The sequence below is a fragment of the Danio rerio genome, chromosome 24 (genome assembly GCF_049306965.1).
Source record: "Danio rerio strain Tuebingen ecotype United States chromosome 24, GRCz12tu, whole genome shotgun sequence".
NCBI classification, from domain to species: domain Eukaryota; kingdom Metazoa; phylum Chordata; class Actinopteri; order Cypriniformes; family Danionidae; genus Danio; species Danio rerio.
The window spans coordinates 37,622,799-37,635,000 of NC_133199.1; the positions used below are offsets into that span (position 1 = coordinate 37,622,799).

Below are 12,202 nucleotides of genomic sequence, written 5' to 3' on the forward strand. Positions count from 1 at the left end.
CAAGTAGGTCGCTGGTTCGAGTCTCGGCTGGGTCACTTGGCATTTCTCTGTGGAGTTTGTATGTTCTCCCCATGTTGGCGTGGGTTTCCTCCGGGTGCCCCGGTTTCTCTCACAGTCCAAAGACATGCGCTATGGGTGAATTGGATGATCTAAATCATGTGGTACTCACTGCAGACCCACTTGGGCAGAGCTGAGCTCAAGCAAGGGAGACTACTAAGCTCCACCTTTTTTGCACTTCTTCTACGAGTGATGTCACTGGGGGTAGGGTTAGGGGTGGGGTTGGTATACGCAATAAAACAGCTTACAGGAGGAGGAGCGACAGCTCATGCTCCCCCTCGCTGGAGCTCAGCTCTCCTCAAATGGCTCTGCAGCGAGCACCCTCTCTCTAAATTGGCCGTAGTGAATGTGTGTGAATGCGAGTGTATGGGATGTGTTGGGTTGCGGAATACGCCGTGTACTAACATAAGCTGAGTAATTTGGCGGTTCATTCCACTGTGGTGACCTCTGATTAATAAAGGGACTAAGCCGAAAAAATAAATAAATGAATAACATTTGAAATATAAATATGAAATGTAAAACTGTGGCCTATTCAGGCCTGTAGGCATGCAGGGTGGGTTTGGGTGATTCGGAAGACCCAACTTTCACTGACAAAGGTCTAGAATTTGCAACATGTTGGCGCTCTTTAGTGACTTGTTGGCGCTCTTTAGTGTCACATGACCTCATGTTTATCACATGACTGCCTGACGTCGGACGCGGAAGTGAAAACACCAGCTAAAGTAATAACACAAGCTTCTGAAGGAGTAAAAGACTCCTTAAAACAATATGAATGACGAATATTACCTCGAGCTCAGTGAAAACCCTGTGCAGTTTGAGAACGCGTCGAGCGTCAACAATGTGTTTTTCGACGAGGCAAACAAACAGGTGAGAACACGTTGCAATGCGTTTCAAAACATAGTGAGCTGCCTTACACAGCATTCTGGCCAAAACATGCGTCTAAATTCGGTCCCGAAAGAAGTAAAAAATGTCATACTTTGCATATTAGACGAGTGTTTAATACTTTAGCTTGAATTGTAGTTTATTCATTCTGTATCTGACTTGGGACTTTTTAAATCTCAATGCAAAATAAAAAAAGCCAAATATGAGTGTTTCTTATAGAGGTAAAGTTGGATTTATATTCGCAAATTCGTTCATTTAGAAGTTTCTGTATTGTTTACCATGTTACTTTAAATATTCCATCGGAATTAGCATGCAAGTGTGGCTTAAAAACAACATTAACACTGTTTATTTGACTGGAACAATGTTGTACTTTGATAGTCATTGACTGCTAACATGACTTCGCTATTTAGTTTGTAAATAATACTTTTATGAAATGATATCATTAAGGGGAAAGTCCGAATGTGTGAATATAAAACCAACTTTACCTCTATGTGTATTGAGGTAAAGTCGATTTTATATTCGCACATTTGTTCAGTGAAAACTTGTGACACGGTCCCTATGTTGTTTACCATGCTACTTTTAATCGGTCTGAAATCACATGCAAGTCTGACTTCAAAACAACACTAGCACTATTTAACTGACTGTGAACAATGTTGTGCTTTGATAGTCATTGCCTGCTAATATAATTTCCCTATTTAGATCTTGCAAAGTATATTTCATGTTTAATATTTATCTGTTTAATACATGGTGACCCGGTGGCTTAGTAGTTAGCACTGTCGCCTCACAGCAAGAAGGTCGATGGTTCGAGTCAGGCATTTCTTCATGTTCTCTCCTTGTTGGCGTGGGTTTCCTCCGGGTGCTCCGGTTTCCCCACAGTCCAAAGACATGCGCTATTGGTGAATTGGTTAAACTAAATTGGCCGTAGTGTATGTGTATGATTGTGAGAGTGTATTCGCTGTGTAAAACATATGCTGGAATATTTGGTGGTTCATTCCGCTGTAGCGACCCCTGATGAATAAAAGGACTAAGTCGAAGGAAATGAATGAATGAATGTTTAATATAACATTAAGGAGAAAGTCTGAATGTGCAAATATAAAACCCGCTTTACCTCAATGCATATTAGACGAACGTTTAATACTATAGCTTCAATTGTTGATTATAAATTTATTTGACCCAGGAGGACCACAAAGCCTTTTATTATTGACCTTTTATTTTAAATTGAGATTTATGCATTCATTCATTCATTCATTTTCTTGTCGGCTTAGTCACTTTATTAATCTGGGGTCGCCACAGCGGAATGAACTGACAACTTATCCAGCATATGTTTAATGCAGCAGATGCCCTTCCGGCTGCAACCCATCACTGGGAAACATTCATACACTTTAATTCACACAAACACACTACGGACAATTTAGCCTACATAATTCACCTATAGCACATGATTTTGGACTGTGAATATGGGGAGAACATGCAAACTCCACACAGAAACGGCAACTGACCCAGCCGAGGTTCCAACCAGCGACCTTCTTTCTGTGAAGCGGACGTGCTACCCACTGAATTGAGATTTATACATCACTTAGAATCTGAATAAATAAGGCTTATTTAAGCTAATATGTGGTTAGAATGGGACAATATTTGATCTAGATACAACTATTTTAAAATGAGGAACCTGAAGGTTAAAAAAAAAATCTAAAATTTTTTATGAAATTGCCTTTATAGATGTCCAAATTAAGTTCTTAGCAATGCGTTACTAATCAAAAATTAAGTTTTGATGATGTACAGTATACACAGAAATGTACAAAATACCATAAAACTTGGGATCTGTTTATACAGTTTCTAGAACAAAACCGAACATTGGCAAAAACAACAAATACATCTTACTCTACTGATTGATTGATATGTGTATATGTGTATTTTTGTATGTGGAAATACAGTATATTGGGTCCCACTTTATATTAAGTGGCCTTAACTAATATGTACTTACACAGGAATTAATAGTTAAATATTAGCATATAAATAACATCTAGTTGACTCACTGTCCCGCTTTTAATGACTGCAGAAGGCATTTTATGAAATTAACTCAACATGTTTTTAATTAATGTTTAAAATCTGATCAAATTTATGTATTTGTTTTCAAATTATATATATTTTTAATGAAATGTTTTTGCCATGAAAATTGCTGTTGTTGCTATCATGGCATTAAATAAACAGATATGGCATGATATGATATAATTATGATACAGTATGTTAGTTTTCATAATGAATTTTAGTTTGAATTTTATGTGATTTTAAAGGTGTTTGCGGTACGATCTGGTGGGGCTACAGGTGTTGTGGTTAAAGGACCAGATGACAAGAGCTCAGTGGCTTTCAGGTAAGTCAACTAGATGTTATTTATATGCTAATATTTATATTTATATTTGCATAAAGATTAATGATATTCGAGTATTAGTTATAGTATATATAATATTTTTAATTTCCCTTTTTACGTTCCTTTCATTTTAGTTTCACTTTTTATTTTAGCTTTCTTGTCTTATTTACACTTTTTCTCTAGGCAGCATTTCCAATCATTCAATATTTTACTTAATATTTTACTTTTTTTTTAACAATGTGTTTTTTGTTTTTGATAATGCAAGACAGGTAACAGAAAAACACAATTAAACTTCGTCGCAATTATTTCCCACCCCAACAAAAGAGCATCACTCTCATCTCCCCTATATAAATACACAGAATTCTCTTACAAGAGACAATTTAAATGCAAAACAAATATTGCTTGGTACCCCAAAACCAAGTATAGATTACTGTACTTTACACATAAAAGTTACATTATCCAACAAAACGACACACACACACACACACACACACACACACACACACACACACACACACACACAAAAATAAAAATACTAAGTAACACCTCCTTAATATTTAACTTAATATTTTATTTAATTATATCATTTGCTGAAAACTGTTTTAAATAGATTAGGTTAACACTATAAACACCCCCACAATTTTTGATTTTCAGAATGGACGACAAAGGAGAGGTGAAGTGTATCAAATTCTCATTAGGAAACAAAATCTTAGCGGTTCAGCGCACTACAAAATCAGTGGTGAGTGTCATTGATCATCGCAGTAAATACAGTCATTATGCACTGGTTCACTTTATGACAATAATTTTCTATTTCTCTCTCTCTCTCGCGCTCTCTCTTTTTTTTTAGGATTTCATAAACTTTATTCCTGACTATCCACATTTGGAATTCTCCCATGAGTGCAAGGTATATCCCTAAAATGATCAGACATAACATCTTAACGTCTAGTTGTTATGAATATGAATTGGTTATTCAATTATTCAGCATCAGCAGAATCAATGCTAACACTTTAGGTTAAGTAACAATTCATACTATTTACTACTGGATTATTACCTGCTTATTACTAAGATATGAACTGTTTATTAGCACTTTATAAGTATAATTTTATTCTAGAGCCTTAATCCTACCCAATACCTAAAACCAACTACTACCTTATTAATTATTAATAAGCAGCTAATAAATAGTTCATTGAGCTATAAGTCTTAGATAATGGTTTGTTAATTTAAATTGTGCATTAAAATAATGTGTGACCAAATATTTTGAAGGATATTCATTCTTTTATTTAGCTTTCTCTAACACAAATATTAAGCAGCACATCTAAAAAACGTTAATTAAATGAGAATTTGTGCTTAAAAGTGAGTTTTGGGTCATAATAAATTACATTTTAAAATGTAGTCAATTAATATTTCAAAGCATTATTGTTTTTACTGTATTTTGATTCAGTTAATGCAGCCTGACGGAGCGTCAGAATTTAATGTATATTAAAAATGATAATAAAATTGATATAATAATAATAAAATAATAAAATAATAATAAAATAAATGATGTTTTATAATAGAATAATGCCTGCTATTTTTGTTACACGTCTTCAGACAAAGAATGCCAGTATTCTTGGGTTTTGTTGGACCAACTGGAATGAGATTGTATTCGTGACTGATCAGGGGATCGAATTCTATCAGGTAATCCTTATAAATCTATATTTTAAACTAAGCACTTTTTAAAATGAGACCATTTACAACAAGTCTTTGTTTTTCCTCTGTTCAGGTTCTGCCTGATAAACGAACCCTGAAGCTTTTAAAGAGTCAGAGCATTAATGTGAACTGGTATATATACTGTCCAGAGACGGCGGTTCTCCTGCTTTCCACCACTGTGCAGGGAAATGTGCTCCAGCCATTTGCTTTCAAGGTGAGTTTGCTGTTTTATTGCAGGTTTCAGTCTTTGCTTTTCCACAAAAAATCAAATATAAACATCCCCACGAAAGACATTCTCAACCTAAAAACCCAGTACATATTGTAGAAAAATAATATTAGGAAGTCTAAAATGTTTTGGACAAGATTTATTTTCTGTAGAGTTTTAAAGATTAATATTATTATATTATTATTATTATTATATGGTTGTTGTTGTTATTATTATTATTATTACATCCTTTTTGTTAGATTTTTTTATTAAATATATGTTTTATTCTATGTTATATTATTCATTCATTCATTTTCTTGTCGGCTTAGTACCTTTATTTATCTGGGGTTGCCACAGTGGAATGAACCGCCAACTTATCTAGCACATTTTAACGCAGCGGATGCCCTTCCAGCCACAACCCATCTCTGGGAATTATATTATATTATATTATATTATATTATATTATATTATATTATATTATATTATATTATATTATATTATATTATATTATATTATATTATATATTCATAAATTATTTTTTTACTAATTGTGTTATGATCCCAATTTTTATTTTAAAAATTTATTTCTTTATTTTTATTATTTTATTTCCTGTTTTTTTATTAATTATTTTATAATTAATATATTATTTGCATTATTGGAACCCTGTTTTAATTATTAGTTTATTTTTTTAGTACCAATGCATGTATTCATCTATAATTTGCAATTGCTTATTGTATTCTTATTTATACTTATTTATCTTAAAATAAACTATTGTTTACAATTTATTTTTACTTTTTTTTTCCATAGACCCTCCACATTTTTTGTCTACATATATTAATTATATAATTAATAATATTTAATATAATTGTATTATTTTAATATTTTTTGTATGGATTGTTTTATAATAATATGTTATTTACATTATTATAACCCAGTTGTTTCTCTAAAATTTCCATGGAACTTCAAGCACCCTATTGCCACCCCTATAGAAAATCAGGGTTTTGTTTTATAGGATTATTCAAATGCAGTCCAATACAATATTCAATGAGTTTTGCATCTGCAGACTTCAACCATAAGAGGGCAACAGTGACACAGGTTAACTCTGAAACTGGATTGTTGTGCCTTGAAGCTTGCTCTAACTTTAAGTTTTGTCCACTAGACTGCGACCATGTCAAAGATGTCTAAGTTTGAGATTGAGCTGCCAGCGGTGCCAAAACCAGCCAAACTCAGCCTCTCTGAACGGGACATCGCAGTGGCAACTATGTAAGACCTGTGTGTGAGCACCGAAGCCAATCTAAATCTTTCTTTCTTTCTTTCTTTCTTTCTTTCTTTCTTTCTTTCTTTCTTTCTTTCTTTCTTTCTTTCTTTCTTTCTTTCTTTCTGTCTGTCTGTCTTTCTTTCTTTCTTTCTTTTTCTTTCTTTCTTTCTTTCTTTCTTTCTTTCTTTCTTTCTTTCTTTCTTTCTTTCTTTCTTTTTCTTTCTTTCTTTCTTTCTTTCTTTCTTTCTTTCTTTCTTTCTTTCTTTCTTTCTTTCTTTTTCTTTCTTTCTTTCTTTCTTTTTTCTTTCTTTCTTTCTTTCTTTCTTTCTTTCTTTCTTTCTTTCAATTTCTCTATCTTTATCTATTTATTTGATCCTAAATTTTATTTAATCTTCTAACTTTCTACTCAGCATTACTTTCTCTTGTTGCAATGTAATGGCAAATTCTTGCCCTTTTTGTCGATTTTTGTTCCTCTTTTTTTATAAGTTACATTTAAGGATGAAAACACTCTTTCTTTCCTATTGTAGTTATGATCAGCTGTATGTGATGTATCTGAAACATCACTCCAGAACTACCAACAGTCCAGGAGCAGAAGTGGTCCTCTATCATCTGCCCAGGTAATATATACTTCTATGTTAAGCTGCTTTGACACAATCTACATTGCAAAAGTGCTATGTAAAGAAACATGAATTGATTTGAACTATATATTAATATTACTATTATTGTCCCCAAAAATGTGTTTTTCCTCTCTTAAATGAACAGTTCACCCAAATATGAAAATGTCCTAATTTACTGCTTCTAAACTTTGATGAATTTTTTTCTTCTGTTAAACACAAAACAAAATATTCTGAAGGAAAAAAAAACAGCCATCAATATCAAAAGTCTTCAATAGACATCAATAGTTGGAATAAAAATACAATGGAAGTCAATGGCTGATTTTCACCAACGTCCTTCAGTATTTTATCTTTTATTTCCTTTATTTTATTCTTTATTTATCTCAAACAGGTTTGGAACAAGTGAAGGATGTGTAAATGATGGCAGAATTTTCAGTTTTTTTGTTGTACTATACAAGTGTTCAGATCTGCATTTTAGCATTTTTATTCACCTGTTCTTCTGTCTGTGAATTGCAGAGAAGGCACCTGTAAGAGGACTAATGTCCTCAGACTGAACACTACAGGAAAGTTTGCCATAAACGTGGTGGATAATCTTGTTGTGGTTCACCATCAGAGCACGCAGGTGAGTTTGACAAGCGTTAAATAAGTTTATAATCATCATATAATATCGTCACATGATACATAATGAACTAGTTATCTTGCTATCAGGTTGTTTTTCTAGCAATGCATATTTCTGATTAAAGTTAAAGATGCACTTATTTTAAAATTCCGGTCAATATTTTAATATGGTTCCATTTTATATTAAGTGGCCTTAACTAATATGTTCTTACACTGAAATTAATAATTTGTTGCAATGTACTTATGGTGCAAATACATGTTTTTAGATTGTACTTATGCTCGATAAAATCCCTGCATGCAGTTACATCTGTAATTACATTTATATTTACACTGCTCACCATCCCTTACGCCTTAACCCACGCTTAAACCTACCCAAACCACCAAACCTGTCCCTAACCTTACCCGTGTCCCAACTAGAAATGATCTGCAATACATTATGAACCCAGTAAGTAGATTGTATTTATATATTTGATAAAAGTACATAGTAGTTGAAGACACTTAATAAAAAGGACCTTTTAATATTCATTATTTTTGTAGTTAAATTAAAATATTAAATTGAAAAATCACATTTCGAATGCTTGTGATGTACTCGTCACTTTGCGATATCCATGCTGAAACGATATATTGTGCAGCCCTAGTGTGTATGTACTGTATGTACCCCGAGCTCCTGAAAAAAAAAAACCTTGTGTGTTTGTTCACACTTGGTGAATAAAGCTCATTCTGATTCTGATCTGCTCTGTAACATCCTTCTAATGCTTGTGTCTTTTTGCATTTCAGACTTCACTCATTTATGATATAAAGCTGAGGGAATTAGATGGCAATGTAAATGTGCATCAGCCTGTGCTTCCTGCTCGCTCCATAAACCCCTTCAAGATCCCTCTTACAGGTCAGATTTAGCAGGACACATCATTTATCTACTGTGTTCACATTTGCAGATCACCTCTCATGGTTTATCTTGTCTAGACAATAAAAAAATAAATAAAATCATAGCTATGTCTTAGTTAGCGTTCTCATTTTCTAGTAAGAACATAAATATGCAAAGCCAGATCTGCTAAGTGTGAACACACCCTTAATTTCTTCTTTTAATTTCGCTTCTCTGAAAGTCTCCAAAAAGTAATTGCTTCCCAAATCCCCACAGGACCTGCGGCAGCTCCAAGTCAGGCTCCTTTGCCTTGTGAACTTTGTATCCTTGCGCAGAATCTTTAACCTAAATGGTGTACAATATAAAACAGTATTTACTTGTGATTCTCAGACTTTTTCTTAACCGTTAAGACTCATCTTCTTGGAGTGTTTTCCAGCCTGATATCATCATCAGTGCCAGCGAAGGTATTTTATTAACCTCAGATAGCATCAAGTAAAGTGGTGGTGTGACTGAGGTTGATTGTGTATTTTTTGTGTATTTTTTGTGTGTGTGTGTGTGTGTGTGTGTGTGTGTGTGTGTGTGTGCGCGTGTGCGTGTGTGTGTGCGCGTGTGCGTGTGTGTGTGTGTGTGTGCGTGTGCGTGTGCGCGTGTGCATGTGCGTGTGTCAGGGTTTCTGTGGTATCTGCAGGTGAAGCTTCAGCCCACACTGAACCTCCTGCAGGATAAAGGCAAACTCATGGACTTCTTGTTGCGCAGACGAGACTGCAAAATGGTCATCTTGTCTGTATGCTCGCAAAGTAAGTTATTTTTCCCATATTTTATCTAGATATTTATCCATATCATTTATTTATAAGCACAAAACATTTATAAGCAAAAAAACATTTATATAATCTGTAACAATTGTTAAATAAATGATAATAATAACAAAAAAATAAATAAATATGTAAAATAAATAAAAAGACATACAATAAAAATAATAATAATAGTAATAATTAATAAAACACAGTCCATCTAAACATGCACTCTATAGAATAAATAATATACACCATCAAGTTTAACTTGGGCACACTCAAAACATTGGAAACGAAGTGAAAAAATAAGAGTAATTAACATAATTAGTTAGTAATAAGTTGTAAATTTAAAATTTTTCAGAGAAAATGAAATGAGCAAAACTAAATCTACACTGAAATTAAATTTAATAGAATTTAAAAACTTCATTTAACTACGAAACATATAATTAATTTGAACTCTGTACTAAAATTACTCAAACTAATACTGAAATAAGAAATAATGAAACTATACTATAGATTTAAAAAAAAGAACAAATATATAATTTTAGTATATATTTTATATTATATATAACAATATATATTAATAATGCAATGTATCTTAATATACAAAATATATAATAATATATATTATATCTTAATTTATATCCTAACATATAAAAATGTATAGATTTAAAAAAAAAAAAATATTAAAAAGGGCAAATAAATTGCATAATGCAGAAACTTTTTACAGAAAATATAATGAAAAATAATAGCTTAAATTTCAATTTAAATAAATTGTAAGTTTAAAATGAAAAAAAGCTCAATTAAATAAAATTCAAATTAATTTAATAATAATAAAAAAGCCTTTCAAAGTCGACAAGAACATGCAAACACAGTGACAGGACAGAAAACCTATTTTATTAATTCAAAATGTTGTTAAAAATGCTTATATTTAACATAATAATTTATTAATTTAATAATGCTAGATTCATGACATAATTTTATTAATGTTATTAGATAGTAATGAATGCTGCTTACTGAATTAAATTGCTTACTGTTGTTTGTTAATTTTATCTATAGATCTTATATTGTTGATATCTATCTATTTATATTCATCTATAATATCTATATCAATATCTATATCAATATCTTAATATCTATCTATCTATATCAGACTGTCTGTCTGTCTGTCTGAAACAGATAGATAGATAGATAGATAGATAGATAGATAGATAGATAGATAGATAGATAGATAGATAGATAGATAGATAGATAGATAGATGGATGGATGGATAGATAGATAGATAGATAGATAGATAGATAGATAGATAGATAGATAGATAGATAGATAGATAGATAGATAGATAGATAGATAGATAGATAGATAGATAGATAGATAGATGGATGGATGGATGGATGGATGGATGGATGGATGGATGGATGGATGGATCAAAAGATAGATGGATGGATAAACGGATAGAGAGACAGATAGATAGCTGGATGGATGGATGGATAGGTAGGTAGGTAGGTAGACAAACTGATTGATAGATACTGATAGATACATGATCTTCATCTATGTTAAGCTGCTTTGGTGGTACAGTCTACATCGTAAAAGCACTATTGAAATAAATATGAATAGAATTGAACATTAGCTAAATTATATCATTGTAAAATATGACCAAACAAGCTAGAATAACACCCCAATATTACTTTAATAACAGCTCAAATTAATGTAAAATTTCTTAAAAAGACAACAGCCTGTTATGAATAATAATTAATAAATGAATGTCTTGTTTGGCAGTGCTCATAGGAGGAGATAAAGGAAACCTGTCTGTTGTGGCCACAGTGTTTGACAAGCTCAACCAAGTCTACAAAGAGTATCTGGATGCAGAACAAGCGTACACTGCGGTCAGTGAGCAAAACTCTTGTTTTACACTGTACCTTACAAATACCTATAATAATATGTAGCATTAATAGTAGAAATGTGTTTTTCAGGCTATGGAATCAGGCCCCAGTCGCTCCAGCGCTTATAAAAGACCAGTCCGAACACAAGCAGTCATTGATCAGTCTGACATGTACACACACGTACTCTCAGACTTCACTGAGAAGAAGGTAAACGGCCTGCATTTACATTTTTAGGATGCTGTTTGGTTTATTATATTGCTTTATTTTATGGATGCACAATATATCAGCAGCCATATTGATATCGGCTGATAAATGCTGTTTTTAATATAAATGTTATCTGTCTGACCCACTTCACATGTTTACTGCCCACCACTATTTAAAAATTATTTTACTGGTAAAATAATTTGATTAATGTTCACTGACATGTTTGCTTTGTTCATTCATTTATTTTCTTTTCAGTTTAGTCCTTTAATTAGTCAGGGGTCGCCACAGCGTGATGAACCGCCAACTTATCCAGCAAATGTTTTACTCAATAGATGCCCTTTCAGCTGCAACCCATCACTGGAAAACACCCATACACTATCATTCACACACATACACTACGGACAATTTAGCTTACCCAATTCACCTATAGCGAATGTCTTACGACTTGTGGGGGAAACCGAAGAAAGCCCACGCAAACATGGGGAGAACATGCAAACTCCACACAGAAATGCCAACTGACCCAGCTGAGGCTCGAACCAGCAACCTTTTTGCTGTGAGGCAACAGCACTATCCACTGGGCCACTGCGCCGCCCTTTGTTTTATTTTTAAAATTATATTTAAAAAAGGTTGGCCATAGAAATATATATGCTATATAATATATAATATAGTACTTTTAATATGTACACTACATTACATTGCAAATAAATAGTTTATTATTAAAGTTAACAGATTAGTTCAAACTTTTCTGAAAATTTGGTAATCCAAGATCAGTG

General features: G+C 32.6%; 1 protein-coding gene across 1 annotated transcript in view; it reads left to right on the forward strand.

The window, feature by feature from the left end:
* The first annotated feature begins 730 nt into the window (after nt 1–730).
* Nucleotides 731–12,202, forward strand: part of rmc1 (regulator of MON1-CCZ1) — a 20,485-nt gene continuing 9,013 nt past the window's right edge. Inside the window, 15 exon segments of the mRNA NM_001362546.1 lie at nt 731–921; nt 3,231–3,307; nt 3,959–4,043; nt 4,152–4,208; nt 4,895–4,981; nt 5,067–5,207; nt 6,358–6,461; nt 6,984–7,073; nt 7,587–7,692; nt 8,466–8,574; nt 8,827–8,871; nt 8,961–9,014; nt 9,219–9,347; nt 11,122–11,228; nt 11,316–11,432. Coding sequence (NP_001349475.1) covers nt 823–921; nt 3,231–3,307; nt 3,959–4,043; nt 4,152–4,208; nt 4,895–4,981; nt 5,067–5,207; nt 6,358–6,461; nt 6,984–7,073; nt 7,587–7,692; nt 8,466–8,574; nt 8,827–8,871; nt 8,961–9,014; nt 9,219–9,347; nt 11,122–11,228; nt 11,316–11,432 — 1,407 coding nt within the window. The 5' untranslated portion in view covers nt 731–822.